The 21,778-nt window shown below is 35.0% G+C and overlaps 3 protein-coding genes across 4 annotated transcripts; 2 read left to right on the forward strand and 1 right to left on the reverse strand.

Annotated features, from left to right (window-relative positions):
* Positions 1–2,123: 2,123 nt before the first annotated feature.
* LOC123200638 (protein unc-13 homolog) lies at positions 2,124–6,529 on the forward strand. The gene is made up of 5 exons (XM_044615934.1): positions 2,124–2,757; positions 3,126–3,980; positions 4,074–4,529; positions 4,826–5,015; positions 5,090–6,529. Exons 1-5 carry the CDS (start codon positions 2,353–2,355, stop codon positions 6,019–6,021), a joined length of 2,838 nt encoding a protein of 945 aa, XP_044471869.1. The 5' UTR covers positions 2,124–2,352; the 3' UTR covers positions 6,022–6,529.
* Positions 6,530–7,856: 1,327 nt separating this feature from the next.
* On the reverse strand, positions 7,857–16,378 carry LOC123200955 (dolichyl-diphosphooligosaccharide--protein glycosyltransferase subunit STT3A-like). Its single transcript, XM_044616378.1, has 23 exons — positions 16,154–16,378; positions 15,736–15,798; positions 15,582–15,637; positions 15,397–15,468; positions 15,119–15,224; positions 14,979–15,029; positions 14,133–14,228; positions 13,883–13,942; positions 13,682–13,795; positions 12,751–12,837; positions 12,336–12,439; positions 12,107–12,202; positions 11,707–11,827; positions 11,537–11,617; positions 11,320–11,451; positions 10,963–11,208; positions 10,310–10,453; positions 9,341–9,527; positions 9,170–9,267; positions 8,920–8,999; positions 8,749–8,836; positions 8,350–8,439; positions 7,857–8,253 (listed from the first exon to the last, which is right to left on the reverse strand). Exons 1-23 carry the CDS (start codon positions 16,280–16,282, stop codon positions 8,191–8,193), a joined length of 2,364 nt encoding a protein of 787 aa, XP_044472313.1. The 5' UTR covers positions 16,283–16,378; the 3' UTR covers positions 7,857–8,190.
* A 2,553-nt stretch (positions 16,379–18,931) lies between these two features.
* LOC123200741 (SNW/SKI-interacting protein-like) lies at positions 18,932–21,497 on the forward strand. Of its 2 annotated transcripts, none has more exons than XM_044616103.1 (2): positions 18,932–19,069; positions 19,457–21,497. In XM_044616103.1, the coding sequence occupies exon 2, from the start codon at positions 19,521–19,523 to the stop codon at positions 21,327–21,329; it is 1,809 nt and encodes a 602-aa protein (XP_044472038.1). In that variant the 5' UTR covers positions 18,932–19,069; positions 19,457–19,520; the 3' UTR covers positions 21,330–21,497. The 2 variants fall into 2 exon arrangements, with proteins under 2 accessions (XP_044472038.1, XP_044472037.1); XM_044616102.1 differs by lacking the exon at positions 18,932–19,069 and adding an exon at positions 19,077–19,112.
* The last annotated feature ends 281 nt before the right edge of the window (positions 21,498–21,778 follow it).

Raw genomic sequence — 21,778 nt, forward strand, 5'->3', positions numbered from 1 at the left:
CCTTGAAGTAAAGCCAATGGATTAGTTCAGAGCAATCTGTTAAAAAACATTAAAAATAATTACCATCAATTGAAAATCAAAAAATTTTAAAAATTATAAGTTGATGAATCAATCTATAAAAACACATGAATCAACCCATTAAAGACATAGGAAAACACCGTTCAAAGAGCTTTAGGCTGTTTGCAGACCTTTCAATCCTAATGGGCCGGCCCAGCCCATCATCACCCCTACTCTTTGCCTCTTCAACATCACCAGCACGAGGCGGGAGCACGGAGTTGGCGGTTGGCTTTGATTACTGTGTGCGGTCGTGAAATTTGAACTACAGTTTTCTGTTACGTGGGGTGAAGTTATATAAAATTGAATTTGAACCATTCAAATTCATATTTTATCATTGAAAGCCTCAAAAACAGAACGTATGGCGTTTGATATGAATTAAATAGATTTGATTGAATTGAATAGTGATAACTATAGCTCACCAACTAAATGTTAAGTATTAGCGACGACATTTTCCAACTTTTAATTGATTTTCTCATATTCTTGATTTTCTCAGATTCTTCAAGTTTGCTTTGCCAAATAATATTGTTTATATAAACCAAAAATTAACGTTATTGTAAAGTTGCAATAAATTATGCCTGGATTTGAACCTAATTAAGATCGATTCTCTTTAAATAAGTTAAGCTCGAAATAAGTTTAGTTTAAACGATTTTAAGTTTGAGTTTGAATTTAAAAATTAAATATTTTTTAATTCAAGTTTTATAAATATTTAATTAGTTAAGTTTACAAACTTAAAATTTTTTTATATGAATTAAATAAAATAATATTATTTTAATTAATATACATAAAAATAATATTATTTTAATTATTTTGCTTGTCTATAATATTAGACTTATTAGACTTATTAAAACTTAATTTAAATTTAAACTTGAATAAAATTCAAGTTTAAATAAACTTAAAGCGGGCCATAGATGACACCAGAATATTTTTGAGCAAGTCTCCGTTCCATCTTTAGAGACCAAATGTCGACTGAACCCTGCTTTGTGATGCCAAATCAACGCCATGGTTGCTACTAATTAAAAACTGCAAAACGAAATATGCTGCAGTGTCATAATATTATTTCTCATTGGGTAATTCTTTAAAATTTAAATTCTTACTTATCATAAGTCAAATTTGATTAAAAATTTTAATTAAAATTAAAGATAAAATATTATTTTAATAATATTATTAAAAAATATATAATTTATTATTTCTCTTCAGGTTTTAAAAATTAAAAATTTACTTTTTTCTAAATTTTTTTAATTTAAAAAGGTCATATTCTCCTCCCTAAGAGCTGAGGTTTTTTTTTTTTTTTTTCACTTTTGATCACCATCTTTGATATTAGCAATTTCTTATTTCCACCTTAAACCATCAGCAAAGCCAATTGTAATCCTTTCTCCACCCAAAATCGTCATCTAGATGACTAGTCTTGGTCAAGGGAAACAAATTATTCCCATGATTCTTAACCAAACCCACAAAAAAGTGTGACGGGAGATGAAAATCTCTTTATCACATCATAGTTTTCTATCACTGATATCATTGGAGGATAGCTTAGACAAGATAAGGTTGACATCAACTTGACTTAGACAAAGGAAGAGGCTGGAGATGGACAGAAAGTATGCTGAAAATTGAAGTTTAAAAGAGGGTGAAATGAAATTTTTAAAAGTTTTGAGGGGACTAAAATGGGAAAAAGATAGAAACTCTAGATGGAGGAGAATATGATTTTTCAAAATTAGAAAACTTTAAATATAAATAAAATTATTAGTTTTTAAAACTTAAGAGAGAAAAATAATTAATTGTATATATTTTTAATATATTTGTTAAAATAACAGTTTTATCGCTAACTTTAATTGAAAATTTTAACAGAATTTGATTTATGGGTACGAATTTGGATTTTTTAAAGTTGATAGGTGGAACCTAAACTACATCAAACCTTGGGTGGAAATAAGTCCTTTGGCCTATTTACTTTTACAATAATGTCCTTATCTCTTCCAAAAGAGACCGAACAATGCCAAAAGACTAAGTTCCACCCATAAAATTGAAAAATAACATGTCCCACCTTCCATTAAAGGTATTATAAAATAAAAGCCTAATCCAACTTCCACACGTAAAAATGTAACTCACTTCACGCGCCTTCACTCAGTTTGAGTCCACCAAACTCAGTCGCTCTCCACAATTCTTTGTTCTCTTTTTTCACTGCCTTTCTGATGAGGCAAGAATCATTTTCATATTTACTCATTCTTGCTGCTGCTTAGCCTTTTTCTTCATCTCTCCAAAGACAAATTATTACTACTCTTCAACAATAACGCCCACACGATAATGCCCCTTCACCCCGACCATGATTTTGATTCGCCTTTTGCTGAGGCGGCTCCGAGTTTATCCGATTCGGACCTTCGAGAAACTGCTTACGAAATTCTTGTTGCCGCGTGTCGGAGTTCCGGATTAAAGCCGTTGACGTACATCCCGCAGTCAGAGAGGACTCAACGGCAAGCTGCTCCGGCTTTGGCGCCCTCCCTGCAGCGATCTCTGACTTCGACTGCTGCCAGCAAAGTTAAGAAGGCGCTGGGGATGAAATCGGTGAAGAAGAGAGATGGTGAGTCGGTGAGTCAAGGGCGAGTTAAGCGTGCCGTCACGACTGGGGAGCTGGTGAGGCTGCAGATGCGCGTCACCGAGCAGACTGATTCCAGGATCAGGAGGGCGTTACTGAGAATTGCTTCTGGTCAGGTGAGTCTGAAATATTTCTGTTTGGTTGCTGAGACAGCGAAAGGAAAATTGAATGCTTTTTTAGATCACTTTTCTAATTTTTAGTTTGTTTCGATTGATGGGAAGAAAAGAAAACAAATACTGCAGAGATTTTTGCTTTAAGATATGCATATCATGGCATATTTTGATAATACTAAAATTTATTGATTCGCTGTTAGTATTCAAATTCAGTTGGGTGAGGCTTTCTTGTGTGGGTATTTTGTACGCTATGTAAATGTCGTTTTTGATAACCATGTTGGGATTCGTTATCTTTTATATTTTCGAGGCTTAATTTTGAGTGACTCTTAGAGGCCCATGGACTTGGCTTCTTACTGTGTGCTTTTTGTCAGCTTGGGAAACGCATCGAGTCAATGGTTATTCCGCTGGAGCTGCTGCAGCAGCTCAAGTCTTCGGATTTTCCCAATCAGCAAGAATATGAAGCTTGGAGGAGGCGACAATTGAAGCTTCTTGAAGCTGGACTCCTTTTGCATCCTCACCTCCCATTAGATAACACCAATTCTGCTCCACAGCAACTTCGGCAAATCATAGATAGAGCACTAGATACTGGAAAGAACAATGAATCAATGCAGGTTCTGAGAAGTGTTGTTACATCTCTTGCTTGCAGGTCAGTAGATGGGTCTGTTTCTGAGAAATGCCACTGGGCAGACGGATTGCCACTAAATCTCAGAATTTACCAAATGCTTTTAGAAGCTTGTTTTGATGTTAATGAAGAAACTTCTGTTATTGAAGAGGTTGATGAGGTTCTAGAACTCATAAAGAAGACATGGGGGATCCTTGGAATTGACCAAATGCTGCACAATATTTGTTTCTGCTGGATTTTATTTCACAGATATGTTGCAACTGGCCAAGTGGAAAGTGACCTTTTATTTGCTTCCAATAATCTGCTGGTGGAAGTTGAAAAAGATGTCAAGGCAACCAAGGATGCAGATTATTCCGAGATATTGAGTTCAATATTGAGTACAATATTGCGTTGGGCTGAAGAAAGGCTTCTTTCTTACCATGATACATTCCAGACTAATAATATCAATTCCATGCAAACTGTTGTTTCTATGGGGGTTCTAACAGCCAAGATATTAGTAGAAGATATCTCACAAGAGTCTCATAGAAAGAAAAAAGAAGTTAATGTGGCTCGTACAAGGGTTGAGAGTTACATAAGATCTTCTTTACGGATTGCTTTTGCTCAGGCAAGCTTCCTTCATTTTAGAATATTCCCTCAAGTTTCATGAAGGCTTACATAGTTATTTTGCACTGAATTTATTTTTGATTTCATATGGCAGAAGTTGAAGGAAGTGAAATCTAGCAAGCGTTCATCTAAAAGTCAGCAAAATAATCTACCTCTTCTTTCCATCCTAGCACAGGATGCTAGTGAACTGGCTTTTGATGAGAAAGCGATATTTAGCCCTATACTGAAGAGATGGCACCCTCTTGCAGCAGGCATCGCAGTTGCCACCCTTCATTCTTGCTATGGAAACGAGTTGAAGCAATTTGTCTCAGGAATTTCTGAGTTGACACCTGATACAATTCAAGTGCTGTTAGCTGCTGACAAATTGGAGAAAAATCTTGTGCAAATTGCAGTTGAAGATTCGGTAGACAGTGAGGATGGCGGGAAGTCAATCATTCAGGAGATGCTTCCTTATGAGGCTGAAGCTGTAATTGCCAATCTGGTGAAGTCGTGGATAAGCATTAGAGTGGATAGACTGAAGGAATGGGCTTACAGGAATCTGCAGAAAGAGGTATTTTGGTTTTCTTTGAGTATCTAAGTTCAGGATTAATGGAATGGAATGATTGAAGAACAATAATTTAGAACACTATTTTTTTTATGTTAATTTCTTGCGTTTCAGTTGAAGTTTCTGCCTCTAAACATTGTCTTCAACTGCTAATATTATCAACGAATTTTGTTTAACATTGATTAGCAAACTTTTATCATTACTTTCTTGTATCTTTTGCTTTTTTCTGTTCTTCCCAAACTATTTATGGAAAATGTATTTTTAGACTAATTACTTCTAACTTGTCGACCATTTTTCTGCAGGTTTGGAATCCAGGGGCAAATAAAGAGCGAATTGCTCCCTCTGCTGTTGAAGTCCTCCGGACTGTAGAAGAAACTTTGGAAGCATTCTTTATGTTGCCAATACCTTCACATTTGATCTTGCTTCCTGAATTATTGGCTGGTGTTGATGCATGTCTTCAACAATACGTATTGAAAGCGAAAGCTGGCTGTGGTAAGTTTAACTAGCCTGCAAATTGCTTAGTTGTAGATTTCGAAAGTGACAGCAAATTCTTTCTCATTTTGCAGGGAGCCGAAATACTTTTATTCCCACTTTGCCTGCTCTGACTAGGTGTGGAACAGGATCGAAATTTGGTATGTTCAAAAGAAAGGAAAAGTTGCAATCAACACAGAATAGGAAACACCAGGTTGGGACAGTAAATGTGGACAACTCTTTTGGGATACCACAATTATGTTGTCGCATTAACACTTTCCAGCATATTCGAACAGAGTTGGGGGTCTTGGAGAAGAGGATAGTTAACCATATAAGGAATTCCAGATCCACTCATGCAGACAACATTGTTAATGAAATGGAGAAAAAGTTTCAGCTTTCAGCTTCTGCCTGTGTAGAAGGGATTCAACAACTCTGTAAGGCAACAGCGTACAAGGTCATCTTTCATGATCTAAGTCATGTTCTTTGGGATGGCTTGTATGTGGGGGAAGTTTCATCATCTCGGATAGAACCATTTCTTCAGGAGCTGGAGCACTATTTGGAAATTATTTCATCAACAATGCACGACAGAGTCAGGACACGTGCAATTACTGATATAATGAAAGCTTCTTTTGAAGGGTTCGTGTTGGTTTTGCTTGCTGGAGGTCCTTCTCGAGCCTTCACTCTTCAAGATTCTGAACTAATAGAGGAGGATTTTAAGTTTCTTACGGATCTGTTCTGGTCCAATGGGGATGGATTGCCGGCTGAATTGATAGATAAGTTTTCAGTCTCAGTCAAACGTGTTCTCCCATTATACCATAATGACACCGAGACACTAATTGAGCAATTCAAACATTTGACTTTGGAAAGTTATGGTCCTTATGGTAAATCTGGACTTCCATTGCCTCCAACCTCAGGGCAATGGAGTCCCACAGAACCCAACACTATCCTGCGAGTTTTATGTTATCGGAGTGATGAGATAGCTGCAAAATTCCTGAAAAAGACCTACAATTTGCCTAAGAAATTATGATGATAAGATAATCACAGTGGAGCATTTCTAGCAGCTGTACAATATTCTTTACATCACCATAAATCAAAAGTTCCTACAGGGAGGCATTGGTTAAGGATTGCACTATGTAGACAAAATATACAGCTTTTATAAGCTAGCTTAATTGACTGGATATTTTTTATCTTAGAAGCCTTTCTTTGCCAGTTATCAAAGAAGAAAATCATGGAATTGGCGCTTGGTGTACGGTACCAATTGCAATAAGACTTGAGGACTTGAAAATATTGAAGAGCAAGGTGAGGCTCTTTGGCTTCTTAAATTTTTTTCCTGAGTTTTCCACTGAGGAAAGTGATGAACTACAGGTTGCTAACATGCAGGGTATGTAATTTGAAGAAATTTGTTTCGGTTCTGTAGGTACATTATTAATTTATGTTTGTTAAATATTTACAGATCTGTTGTGTATAATGATCTTTGCTGGAAATATAATGAAATGCCTTTGCCCGTTAAAGCAGGCAAAATTGCAGTTTGAATACATCAGTGATTTGTTATCCTAGGCTTGTACCCAGACATCGCAGTGCACTATGTTGAGCTGAATTCAATGTGGCCTGTTGTGTATAATGATCTTTGCAGGAAATATAATGAAATGCCTTTGCCCGTTAAAGCAGGCAAAATTGCAGTTTGATTACATCAATGATTTGTTATCCTAGGCTTGTACCCAGACATCGCAGTGCACTATGTTGAGCTGAATTCCATGTGGCCTGTTGTGTATAATGATCTTTGCTGGAAATATAATGAAATGCCTTTGCCCGTTAAAGCAGGCAAAATTGCAGTTTGAATACATCAATGATTTGTTATCCTAGGCTCGTACCCAGACATTGCAGTGCACTATGTTCAGCTGAATTCAATGTGGCCTGTTGTGTTTATAGGTCGTGCCATGTCTAAGCCTGCCAATTGGTGGCCAAACTAGCCCGTAAACATAGAAAAACCCGTGGTATAATCCAAAGCCTCCAAAGCGTGTCTTTACTGGTTTTAACTGTCCATTTTATATTTTTAATTTTACTCCATGGTTTTGGCATGGCAGCCTGTAATTTTGTAGACTATGCCAAAACAATAGACCAGAGTTGCCGCGGGCTGATCTAACCCCCTCGTACCTCTACAGTTGAAATAAAGCAGGACTCACGCGAGTTGATTTGTATGTCTGATAACAATTATAAGAATGAAAAATAATAATTTGAAACCGAAGGTCTCTACTTAGGTGTGGCTGTTCTTAATTTTTGAATATTTGGCTTTATGATGCTGTTACCATCAATAGTATTTAGTGAAAATTATAAAAATAAATTAAATATATAAAATAGGCGATAGTGTAATTCAATTAATAGTATTAATAAAACTCTATATATATATATTATACATAATTTAAGTATATAAATAATATATTATTATATGATTGAATAATTTTAAATTAAAAATAAAATAACACTAAATCACATAATGATACATATCTATATACATAAATTGTATATTAAAACAATATACATATAATACTGCTCTAATAATATTCAATATTATCGCAATTTGTAAGGTTCATTATTTTCTAAAAATAATAACCAGGGGAACTCTTTTCAATAATTTTACTTGAAATATGGTATTCTGAATTACTAGTTTTCATTCATACCTCAGTTCATCTTTCCTCTTGAGTTCTGTTACTAAAAGACCTTCAATGCGTGCCTTTAGAAACCAAGTGCAACATTTAGACATAGGGCCTTTGATTTGAGTTAAATTATTTTGGTCAAAATTATAGCAATACGACACCGTAAACAAGACTGCATGCTAAAACAAGACACAGTTAATCCAATCCGTACAAACCAAAAAACATATATCACAATATGGGTAAAACTGTCATTTCAAAATTTCTAAGGTGTATTAATTCTTTTATAAATTAAGTTCATTTAAAAAAAAAAGAAAAGCAAATATTGTAGATCCTAATCAAAGTAGAATGCCAATACAGGCGGGCCGGCAGGCGTGCATGTGTGTGTGGATGTCTATAACAAAGATTGCCTGAAAAGACTGCAAAATCTTTTGATTTAAAATTTTGATTTCTATGAAGAAAATCACCAGCCATGCATGCCTGTGGTCTTTCTCAATCAAAAGCCTCAAAGTAATCTAAAAGCACTTGCCTACAATTAATGCTTCCTAATTCCATGGATTCTTCTTGCTTACTACACTTCTTTTTGAGCTAGTCGTTGAGCTCGATTTCTGCCACAGAAAGCAGTTTTAACGGTTTAGGTTATGAGAGAACAAAATTCAGGCCATGCTCATGCAGTACAAACAAGATTTGACAGTTATACATACCGTCTTTGATTTCTTTGTCTTTCCACGGATCCTGTTCTTTCGAGGTTTCAATTTGTATATCCGAACCATCCAATGGTGAGTTGTGAATACCTGAATTGAAAAAGACATGACAGATTTAATCTCAATAAAACCTCTGGTGCTTTTTCTGAACCATCCAAGTGTGGGACATTTTTTAACAGACACCAAGGCAAATTGAAAGATGGATAAAAAAGCTCCAGCAAACCCAAAATGAACTATAGGGAAACCGTCTGCGCATTGTTTTAAAATTTCCCTTCAAGGACTTTCAATGAAATATTCACATGTATTTTCGAAAAGCTTTTATGTTCTTACACAAGAATTTGTGATCTAAATATGTGTACATAGAGCGCTTATAATTAAAAGAAGATTAAGTTTTCTAACCTCCTCGAAATGTGTAAGTTTGAAATTTTTCTTCCCAATCTCTGTCCCTCTCACTCTATCAAAGCCCTTGCCATCAGTCTCCACAAACCTGCAGGAAAGATTTACAGAATGAAAAAACTAATAGAACAACAAATCTAACACAAGTAAATTCAGTTCATAGCAAAGACAGACCTGTAATATGAGAGTTTGTACATGAGACAATTTAGCATGGTTGGAGTGGCCATAGAATCAATCCGGTATTGACCATCTCTCTGTAAACAGAAAGTAAAGGTACAAAATCATTAGTCACATTTATATGCAAAGGCCTATGCAGAAATAAAATAACACCTGCTATGGAGAATATTTAAGAAAGTGCATCGAAACTATCATGAAGAAAAATTCAGTTTCTATTCAGGTGATATTGCTAGAAAAAGGAACCTACCAGGTAATCAGGTTCCTTTATATGAGGGAACACACCCCCTCCTATACGAACCATCCATAGGAACTTATTGATATCATCACTGGGGTAGCCAACAAGACCTAACGAGTAAAGAACTAATGAGGACAGTGATTATTAGGAAAGATGATCTAAGCATAAAAGAAGGGAGCAAACCTCCAAAGACAACGAGAACATATTTTACATCCAAAGAATTGAATATTTCCCATGCTTCCTTTTCAGGTGAAGACATCGCAGTACCAACAGTTGCAATATGAGTGTTATTCCAGGTATTGTTGTCAACAATTACTGTCCGGTTCGCCATGGCAGTTGTTTGGTAACCATAGTCCCACCATGATGCAACCTGCAGAAGGTTTCTATAAAACATCAATGCCACTTAATATCATCTGGGTGAAAAGATGCCATGCTATATAAGAAAGAAAAATCATGTTGGCAGGTTGAAATTTGTTTCAATACAGGAGAAGGCTGCAATTTAGGTCATAAAATCCTCTTTATTATGATATATCTTTTGGAGCTCTCTATCACAAAAATTAGGGTCACAAAATCCATAAAAGAAATTTTCTGGCCACAAGTTGCAGCAAACAACACACTGAATATATACATCATCTCTTTGTTCCTTCACACTTCAAAGAAATACTGATTCAATGTTTATATGTATTTCAGACAAGCAAAAGAAAACAAAAGTATTATCATAAGATTCAGTTAGAGCTCTCAGCTAGCAATACAAAACAATGAAAAATTTTCAATCACATTTAAAGCAACTTCCAGCTTTCTGCTAAATCTTTGTAATTGATGCAATTATGTCCAAGGTTTATTTATGTTGTATCTCCTCTAAGAAACTGGAACAAGCACATCAAAGTAGTAGCAGTAACAGCATAGATGCAAATATTCCAGTGTCAGTACAAAGGGAAAGGCAAAACCATTTGATTATTGCAGTATAGCCCAGAACACCCAGATTTAGAATAAAAATTGTAATACAATGACATCCAAAAGCCATGATACCAGGTAAATATAAACGAAAGAACTGAAAGATTGCCGCCAAGAAGATTTAAAAATTAAAATTATAAAACAGTTAATTCTACGAAAGCCAAAGAACAAATGGGACAGTGATGGTGGAGAACTCACTTTGTCATCGACATCAGTATTGTGACTCAACCATCCATAAGCCTCTCTAAAATCATCAAAAACATGCAGACCACTAGGTGAATAAGATGTTAAAACTATCGAAGGAGCTGAATAAGCTTCTGCTGCTGCCCAAACGCAATGAACCTACAAGGTATGAACCATTATGGTTAGGCACCTTTATTCATCAGGCAGTAAACCATTAAACAAGGAGATAGAAGGCCAAAAGAAGCAGAAAACAATAAATTTCTCTTGGCCAGTAAAAGTCAAACCAGAAGAAAGCTCAAGATTTCAAGCAAGAAATGCTTTTGAAATATTAGTTTTGATCTCATAAACCAATTAGGATTGTTCTATGTCTACTGCCAATAGAATATACCCATTTCTCTTGGCCAGTAAAAGTCAAAACCAGAAGAAAGCTGAAGATTTCAAGCAAGAAATGCTTTTGAAATATTGGTTTTGATCTCATAACCAAGTAGGATTGTTATATGCCTACTGCCAATAAAATATGCCATGGAAAGAAAAAAGTCAGTTATTTTATTCTCAACTTCCAACAGATGAACATGATATCACACTGCATGCCTTAAGAAATGGATATAACTGTAACAGCATGGACACCCAATTAAACTAATGCATAGAGGAAGAAAAAGTCTAAATACCACATAGAAAGCACCCAGAAAAACAAGCAAGATAAGAGCGATCAAAGATACTTCCAGTGGTAAAACCAGAAGCTTCTTTTCTTTTTTGGATTTAATTGAGGTCTTCTCAACAGGATTCTTTTCAGCTTGCTCCTTCTCCTTCTTCTTGTTTTTTCTTGAGGGACGTTCCTTTAATATGTCTTCACTTTTATCACGTTTTGCTCCATCATTCTCTGTGACACTACTATCAGAACTAGTTTCCCCTGCCTTAATGGTCAAAGCATTACAGGTAGCTGAATATTAGAAATGAAGCAGAATTACTTCATTAAATGACTGGAAAATGTCCAGTTGCAGAACAAACAAAGGAAGCATGCTTACATCAACTTTGAAGCCTCCCGGTACACCAAATAGCTGAAATTTAATTGACCGTGTAAAAACGTCAAAAGATTGAGATAAAGCAATTCCAGACATGATGCATGCTGCTGGAGCAAGTACAAGCATAAGGCGCACCTGTAATATTAGCCCAACAGTGATCACATGAAGAATGGGAGGAGAAATAAAAACAAAGATAATCTTTTTCCAATATTCTCCTTACCATAACTCCAGAAAAATATACAGATGTCACAATATAAAGAACCACAAAGGAGCTTGCATCAGATAAAGGCAAGAAGCATGACTGCAAACGAATAAATGACACGATGATAAAATTTATAAGCACAAAACTTCTAGATGATAATCCATATTCTATTGAGATTTGAATCTTACAATAATGCCAGCTGGAACCAAGAATGCCAAAACATTGATGTCCGTGAAGTAGGATGGCCAAGTAGGGGGCTGATGTTCACTAACACTGGCAATAATTGGTATATACTTGCTTGCATATGTTCTGTCAGAACAAAGTGAAATATAAAATTTGAGTTAGCTAATCAAAATTCCATAATGATACAAATATATTATCATCATAGCTGGCAGAATAACTGCCCTATATGACTTTAGAAGGGCAACAAAAGAAATAAACAAAGAAAAAAAGAGAGTAGGTTCTCCATATTTATCAAACAAAGGAACCAAATCATCGCCATAAACACAACCACTCCAGATTAAAGGTAGACTATGCTCAGGTTCCATCAATAGAGGACTAGGTAAATAAGAATGAGTTAGTACTTACGGATCAAGAAGACTCAAACTTCTTCCACTCCATCCCTTTGTTGGGCTGGAAGCTACCAATGCTACAAGAACTGCTAGCGCAGCAACACAGACTACCCTGAAGAGGAAATAATACAAAAGTATGGAGATCATATTTTGTTCCATGTACGGGTACACAATATTAATGAGAAATATTCTGATTCACTAACAATTCATTGAAAGTAGAGAAACAGAAGAGAAGTGAAACTTACAGGCCAACTGATACAACAAGAGTTACAGCTACTTTAAACATTTTGGCAGAGAGAATCCCTTTGATATAATACACAAGAGCCACCACGTGGATAACAATGAAAACCTATAGATAAATGAAGAATGGAAAAATATTGAGAGTCAGAAGGTAACGTAATATGGCAACAATGGAAGCTGAAAAGTCATATCTTGCAAATAATGTGATGGATATCTAGCCAATTTGAGGCAGACATATCTTGTGTTCAGAAGATTCAAACAGTTCTTACTTTCATTTAAGTTCTTGTTTTTCAAGTTTATGAGACCAGTAACACCATTAAATACAACTTTGTAACAAGAATTCCCATAAATAGGTATCACAACCATACAAACTTAAAGTTTATCAGGTAAACTAACAGTAAGAAGAAAATCAACACACACCAAAAATGATGCGAAATGTTCTGAAGTCATAACTGCATTAAATCCAACAACAGGCACCAATGCAGCAAGCAACGTTCCCAGGACAACCTGCACTTAGAAAGTTATAATTAGCTGAAGCCAAAAGTTTCAAGGAAATTATCTTTTAAAAAAGTCATCAACCTCACAAGATATTAGCATTTCCAGGGCAACCAGCAGAGCTCTCAAATGTGCATTACATTAAGAATATTGTTGCATAATTAATCCTCTTAAGTTTTCAACAACCACAGTATGCACCCTTTTCAAAATAAAATCCTCAAGCATACAACTTATGACGAAAAATACCCAAGAAATTGAAAATTGTGACGTCAAATCTAGGTCCAGATAAATAGCAATATTTTTTTTTTTATAAAAATCACTGGCAGAGCTTGTAAAAAAGCTATCAATACTCAGCATACAACAAAACATCTTAGCCCCTGCATGAATCCTTTTATAATCTCAACCCCATAAAGTCAATACAAGTGACATACTAGTCATCTAGCTTTTCTAAGACTAGTCATATAGCAGCTACTATTCACTTCTGAGATATGATTTACAGAAACTAAGGCAATGATAGCAATGAAAATAATTAACGTGAACTAGTGGCCCAGTCCCAAAGAGCTAATAAGTGTGATACAGAGTGAATTCTTAATAGATACCCTTCATTGAATACATTAATAAGATGAAGAATATGAGGCACTACGGCCCTCAAAAAATTAAAATAATCCAAGGCCTTAACTGTTTCCCCTCAGTGTTTTTAACCTTAAAAAGACATAACAGGAGATCAAAATGACTATTTTTGATAGTTTCTATTCTTCTCTGGATAGATAAAAACGCAAAAAACAATCTTCCATAACTACAATTCATTTTGTTTTTCTTCACCACAAAAAACTTTATAAGTGCTGGGAATACTTACAAGAGGAGCATATGCGATGTACAATCGAGAAGAGTATCGACCAGTTACAATGCACAAAAGCACATGCATTGGAATAAGGTTAATAATAAAGGTATATCCTCCCCAAGAGCAAACCTGGATGACAAAAAATAAAAAATAAAAAATAAAAATGATAAATCGGGGAAAGAAAACACTTAAACAAGCTATGCACACAAATCTTACCATGTAAAAGTATGCTATTGCATTTAAGGTAGCATAAAACAGAGATCCAGTATTCAATGTCTGCGCAGAATACATAGTTTAGATCAGAAAATAATCAAATCATGTAGAAAAACCAAATAAATACCATTTGATATCAGTTAAAATGGACAAGATATCAGCGCTTCTCCTTGATCTGCTTGTTCCTCAAATAAAATAAACATAAAAACTACGATGAATGAAATATTTTTTTTCTCTTTAAATAAAATCTAACCTTTATATAAAGATAGAAAGTGAAAATCAAGGCAAATATTGCTACAGCTTCATTGTCATAGCTTCCAGCCACAGATCGAGATATGTATGATGGAACCTGCAAACAAGATCATTAAGCAAAACAGCAATCACTTCATTGTATGGATTGTTAAGCACTGTATCCATATAAGCCACTATAAATTCAGCAAATTTATAAAGGTAAAACAACATATCTAAAACAAAAGAACTGCCCCTAACATATAAAATTTACTGCATGTGTCAGATCAGAAAATGTTTTTAAAACAAGGAGGTATTTACCAAAAAACGCATCAAACCATTAGAACTTCTACTTACGGAGCTATCCATAGTAGTAAACACTACAATATTAAGAGTCCAATAAGATGTTACACACAGATTCAAAGTCTCACTTAAAAAGGACCAATTGTGAGGGTATGTTATCAGCTAATGGTCTTTCCTATAAGACAGAGAAGATCTCCAAACCATATTCTGAAAATGAACCGTAAACATGTATGTTTGAAAGTATTTCACTGAGCTACTAAGAATCCAAAGCACTCAATGCATTAATCAAACAAAATATACACATTTAGGAATACACATTACAAATGCGCCATTTTTTTTTTCTGGTGATCATGCAATATTTGATTAGAATATTATAAGGAAAAGAGAAATGGAATATGATAGTGTACTCATAAATTTAATCCCACTAACAACTAATAGAAACAGGACAACATTCTTTATACTTAAAATTTTTCAAAGACTTGTTATAATATAAGACGTTCTGTTGCTACCACTCAAAGTCTGATAATAATTGCAATAAATGGAAAAACTACCACATGTAAAAATTTACCATGGCCAAAAGAGCTGCTGCTGTCAGCCCTGCACCAGTACCTTTAACTTCCTATTAAACATCAATCAAATGTCAGCACTAGATCTGAGGCCATTACAAAGCTACATAGCAGAAAACACAGATAAGAACAGAAATCTAACCTTAGTTAGAAGATAAGTTGCCCATGAAGCAAAAGCAGAGAATATAGGTGCAGTGAAGACACAAACAGTCTCCACAGAAAGAGGGATATTCAAGGAATTCAATAGCCTGAAACAAAACAGGAATTACTTATTAAATTTGCAACGTTTAGACAAAATACTGACAGCTTGGTGTTTTAAACAATAAGAAAACTCTAAGTGCACGTATGTGAGTATTGGCGGCAAATCAAACAATAAAAAACAAGCAAGCAATTCCTTACTATTAACTCCAGGATACATACCACCATATGGTGCCTGCTGTCAAGGTCAATCCAGGGTAAACAGTTCCACCAATCACACGACCCAGAGGGTACCTTTACATACATAGAAAACCAATCCAGTCACTTAGAAACTATACCAAGATTTAAAGCCCAAGTAATACAAAGTAAAAAGGAAATTGGCAGGATAATACATTAGTTACACTTACCAGGTTCTATCATCAAACCAATTCCAAAAATCGTATATTCCATTCTTTGTAAGAAACTGAAACCACAAACATTCGCGTCCTTCATCCTCCATATAACTATCCTCTATATAAATATCATTAAACAGAAAAAAATTTAAGAGAGTAAAAATAGAACCTGAGTGACCCTGTAATTGAAGTAAGGATCAAACTCGTGAATGACACTCTCATACTTTATAACCTGGAAATTAATTAAAGAGCCATGAGACTAAAATGCCACTACAGTATATCAGAATAAATCAAATGTAATTCACAAACAAATCGCTCTGAAACAGTATCAATAATTGCAACAACAAACTATATATAAATTTGTTCAAAATTTGAAACTCTAAAAGTAACGAATTTCTTTTTAATTCTGTTTTTTTCCTCAGGTTTTATCCAATTACGATGAGGCGACTTTGGACAAATTTTGATCAAAATAATGAATTCCCATAACGCATCAATTTCTGTCTACTTCTTTTCGTTCTAACTTCTAAAACACAGAAATTCATACGGTGAATGTCGGATCTATAAAACTGAATGACTAGATATCTTACAGAAAAGAGGCGGATCGAGAAAGCAAGAACTCCTATCAAAAGGAGGATGAAGAATGAGAGAACATTTCCAAATGCGTTTCGCAAGGTCGTTCCGCTGGCCTTCTCACCGGCCGCCATTGACGGCCACATCGACTACTGATTTCGGTTGAGAGTTTGAGATAAATATTGAGAGAGGTAGTGAGCAGGGTGGTTAGTATTTTTTCAGCTGCAGGTCTTCGAGCCTGAGGAGACTTTGTAATGAGAGAGAAGATTTGCGGGAATTTTGAAATGACGATAGTAGGCACTGAAACTCAAAATATGACAACAATATCCTTGTTGGTTATGCTGAAAATGCACACGATTGGTTATGTACTACGCGATATGCCACGTGGCTTTCTGTGATTTGTCGAGACCATTCACTTGAACGCTTATCGATGGTAAGCGTATAGACTAGGCAAACGGACAGACCGATCAGGGCCGATATGGGCATAGATGAAAGAAATGTGGATTTAAAAAGGGGTCAAATTATGTAGATAATGATTCCGAAAAACGGTTACTGTTTTTATAGATATGGGTTAATTTATTGGTTATTTGTTAATATTAATTTATTTCTTTTATTATTTTAACATATTTATTTTATAATTTTTAATAATTTTCTCTCTAAGTATATAAGTATTTTATAAAAGAATAAAAATTTAATTTAAATTATAAAAATGTTTTCTATACATTTAAAGAATTTTAATATTGAACACGGAATAAATATCTATCACAAAGTGTTTAATACTCATATTTTTTTAATTTGTTTTCAATACAGTAATTTTTTTAATTTTATGATAAATTTTAGTTTATTTTATATCAAAATTAGAGATTATATGTGAAATTTGTATTGAATATATTGTAAATTTGATGTTAAATAGGAAAAAGAAAATGAAAAAGAAATAACAACAAATGACCGACGAACATATTCAGCTTCCCCACAAAAATACATTACCTATAGCTACGGGTTCAAAAATCTAAAATTTGTATCTGATTTTATGTAAATTATCCACGGGTTAAATGGGTAACTTATCTATTTTGTCGGGTCTACATGTGTATATTTTTTCATCTACTTCTAAAAATTATCATTATAAAGAAATCACCTTAACTTAATATTTTAAATATTATAATTATTATTTTAAAAAAAATCTCACAAACTTTTTAATATAACAATTTAAACATTTAACTTGTATTTTAATTCTTAAAATCTTAGTCACCCTTTTGAGTAAAATCTTTCCACCACTTTTGCATTATTATCACCATCACAATTAAGCAAATATATAATATGTCGATAAATGACATTGTCAATTTGTTGTAGATTTGGTTTTTTTCTACATTGTTTTAGTCTTTGTATTTGATGGAGAAAACAACGGAGAGATTTATCGTTATTATGTAATGATCAAAATATTCAATAAATTTGTCTTATGTGGCAATGATGTAAACCAACTCATCATCGTCATTGACTTGAAGCTTGATTCAAATGTTGTCATGGTTGTAGACTTGAAGATTTTATCGCTTGAGATGCCATAGAATTGGAAGTGTAAGATGGCAAAATGTGAGTTATGCCAGAAATAGGTGGTAAAGTGTCATGGGCTAAACTTTGGATGGAAAAATAATTCACTCTAATTTGTATTCAATTTAAGACTGTAAATTTTTTAATCTTCAAGTCAAATCCAATAAGATTTGTGTTGTTTTAATTGAATTTTGTTTAAGTCAAACATTTATCTGCACCCAAAATTTAAACTATATAATTAGTATCCTCATTTAATAGAATATCATGTTTCAGATTGAATATCAATTAAATCGATTTAAATTTATTAAATGGTTTAATTTGAATGAATCCGAACACTATATGTTTTTGTTAAGCTCAAACTTAGAAAATAAAATAACCCTAACCCAAGTTGAGTTTTGAAAAGGCAAAAACAAGCTGTTGGTTCCTGCACTAATCATTTTTGTTAAAAAATAAATAAAAAGAAGTAAAGATTTTCAAAGTTTTCTTAATCATTTCCAAGATCAGTTAATGTGAGCATTTCCTCACATTAATGACGAGGAAGAAAATATCATTTATATTTAATGTTTTTGGGGACTAACTGCAATGAATTCGGCCTCCCACCGTAATTCTCAAAACAAATAATATGGAAGTACTTTGTTAATATCAATAAATCGTAATGAACCCAAACGAGTTAGACTCAATTAAGCAAGAGCTCTCACAACTCTTAGTGGGATGCTCTATAAAATAATAAATCATTTTAAATTTAATATTTTTTACTTGGCTGTACCAAACCGATATATCAATTTTACTTTACGACCCAAAACATGACCTATTAAACTTTGTAAATTTGAAACAACCTACGTTTTTCATAATAGGATGACATAAGTCTAGCCAAATTATTATAGTTAGATCAAATTGATCAAACTCGTTTTCACATATGTGATAATAGTAATTATATTTTCGTTTCTCTTTTGACAAAAATATTTTTACGAAGAAATCATTTAGAGGACACGTTTTTTTTTTTAAATTTTCATCTCGAAGTAACATTCATGTCTATTGAGGTTTTTAATACCATCGCATTATTTTTTCTGTGAAGTCAAATTATAATGAGAGTTATTTGGAATTATATTTTTAATGGTACGAATCTTTGATCGTCTCATTTGATTGAATTATACAATTCTTTCCTATAAAAATTTAAGGCCTTTGATATTTAGAATCCGTATAGGCCCAAAACACCCCCTACCCGAACCCTGCTGAAATCCGGAGACCCGCTGTCCACTGGCCGCCTCTTCCTACGTCACTGTATATGTAAAAACCATTGTTAATATTTCTTCCTTTTTCTTAAGAATCGCCTGATTCATCCACGCCATACCATCAATTGCTTAACGTGGTTCGCCACTGCTATTAAGGTTAACTTATCATTTCCCCTCTGTTATGGCTTTTTGATTTAGGGTTAGGGTTTTTACTTTATTACTTCGTTCTCTTATTTAATGGATTTAAATTAGGCTATTGGTATTTTATTAGTTGCATTTTTTTGCTAATAATTCGGGCATCAGTCGGTCTGTTGATTTTGTTCGTCGTGTATTTGGATTTGTGTATGAATGCAACTTCGAAATCGAGGATCTTGAGAAATATCTTTGTGCAAACATACTATAATTTTATTTTATATTCTAATATTTGTTTGTGAGTTTGAAATTCTTTACACTTAGATTGTTGTTTGATTGGGGTTTTCCTGTACGTAGATCTATGTAGAGTTGTTCTCACTGATTGTGTTTCTGGTGGGCTGCTTTTAGCAGGTGTGGAATACTGGATTTTTTTTTTTTGGGTGCTTGATTAGCTATCTGTGTACATCTGTTGAACATGGCGATGTTAAAGGATATTTTACCCCCGGTGAAACAAAATAATTCCACTTTTTATGACCATGCTAGTGATCCATGGTTTATGAATCGATATAGTTCATCTGAGGAGGAACGATCCCATGACATCAAGCTCAAACCTGTACCTCCCTACCTGAAGCGTCAAGGTTTTGTTCCGCGAAAGATTGAGGATTTTGGTGATGGGGGTGCCTTTCCAGAGATCCATATTGCTCAGTACCCTTTGGACATGGGTAGAAGTAGAGCTGGTAAGCCTGGATCAAAGGTTCTGCCTGTGACTGTTGATGCTCATGGTAATGTAGCCTATGATGCGATCGTCAAGTTAAATGAGAACGCCAAGAAGATTGTGTACTCACAACATAAAGATATTGTTCCAAAGATTTTGAGAAATGATGAAGAGGTTGAAGATGATGAGGAGGAGCTGCAGCGGGAGATTGATGAAACTACACAGGAAACTAAAGCTGCACTTGAAAAGATTGTGAATGTGAAATTGAGTGCAGCGCAGCCCAAGAATGTACCTCATCAGTCATCTGAATCAAAGTATATTAAGTACAAGCCATCACAGCAGTCAGTGGCCTTTAATTCTGGTGCTAAGGAGAGGATTATTAGAATGGTTGAGAAGCCTGTTGATCCACTTGAGCCACCAAAGTTCAAGCACAAGCGAGTTCCAAAGGCTTCTGGTTCTCCACCTGTACCTGTCATGCATTCCCCGCCTCGGCCTGTAACCGTAAAAGATCAGCAAGATTGGAAGATTCCACCTTGTATATCGAATTGGAAGAACCCAAAGGGTTATACAATCCCCCTAGATAAGCGACTTGCAGCTGATGGAAGAGGTCTTCAAGAAGTTCAGATTAATGACAACTTTGCTAAACTATCTGAAGCTCTTTATGTTGCTGAGCAAAAGGCTAGAGAAGCTGTTGCAATGAGATCGAAGGTGCAGAAGGAGATGCTCATGAAGGAGAAGGAAAGGAAAGAGCAGGAACTGCGGGCCTTGGCTCAGAAAGCTCGGTCAGAGAGGACTGGGGCAGCACCCCCAGCATCTGTTTCAGTCCCATCAGAGAAGAACGCAGTGGATACTGATGATGTGGGAGGGGAGTATGATCATGTGAGAGAAAAAGAAAGGGATTTGCCAAAAGAGACAAGGGAAGAAAGGGAGCAGCGATTACAGAGAGAGAAAATTCGTGAGGAGAGACGTCGAGAGAGGGAGAGGGAGAGAAGGTTGGAAGCTAAGGATGCTGCCATGGGAAAGAAGAGTAAGATTACTAGAGACAGAGATCGTGATATTAGTGAGAAAGTTGCTCTTGGTATGGCCTCTGCTGGTACAGCAAGAGGAGGTGAGGTTATGTATGACCAAAGGCTGTTCAACCAAGAGAAAGGAATGGACTCTGGTTTTGCCACTGACGATCAGTACAATGTGTATGACAAGGGCTTGTTTACTGCTCAGCCTACACTTTCAACCCTGTATAGGCCAAAGAAAGATGCTGATTCTGAAATGTATGGTAATGCGGATGACCAGCTAGAGAAGATTATGAAAACTGATCGCTTTAAAGCTGATAAAGGTTTTGCAGGCAGCTCTGAGAGGTCTGGTCCAAGAGACAGGCCAGTTGAATTTGAAAAGGAAGCTGAAGAAGCTGATCCATTTGGTCTGGATCAGTTCTTGACAGAGGTAAAGAAGGGGAAGAAGACAATGGACAAAGTTGGTAGTGGAGGTACACTTAGAGCTAGTGCTGGATCGATGCGAGATGATTACGGAGGTTCTGGTAGAACTCGCATAGGGTTTGAAAGAGGCTGCTAAGCTGTTAAATATACTCATAAATTGTTCTGTACTTTTATTTTAATCTTTGGTTACTTGAATTTCCTCCAAGTAACTTTATCCTTCTGTTGCTTTGATTGTACTAATCAATGTTTTCCATGTGACATAATTTCTGAGAGCATGTAATGAACTTGATGTGGTCTTCAGATGGATAGGAAGTTGAGAAAAGAGAGTGCCAACATCAGTTCAATGCTTGGTAGACTTTAGATCCTTAAAGAGTTTCTTCACAGAAGTGGATGTTGGTAAATGTGATTTTTATTAATCAAAGAGTAAAAATTTGGCTCAAGTAAGCTACGGGTGGATACAAACCGGGTTTGGCTCGAATAGGAAATGATCTAGTTCGAGTTTAACTTGAGTTTATCGAGTCAAAACTAACTTTAATTCGAGTTTGGTTCAAATAAAAAATTGTTTAATTCAGTTTGAGTCTAACT

This window comes from Mangifera indica, chromosome 17 (assembly GCF_011075055.1).
Source record: "Mangifera indica cultivar Alphonso chromosome 17, CATAS_Mindica_2.1, whole genome shotgun sequence".
Taxonomy (NCBI): Eukaryota; Viridiplantae; Streptophyta; class Magnoliopsida; order Sapindales; family Anacardiaceae; genus Mangifera; species Mangifera indica.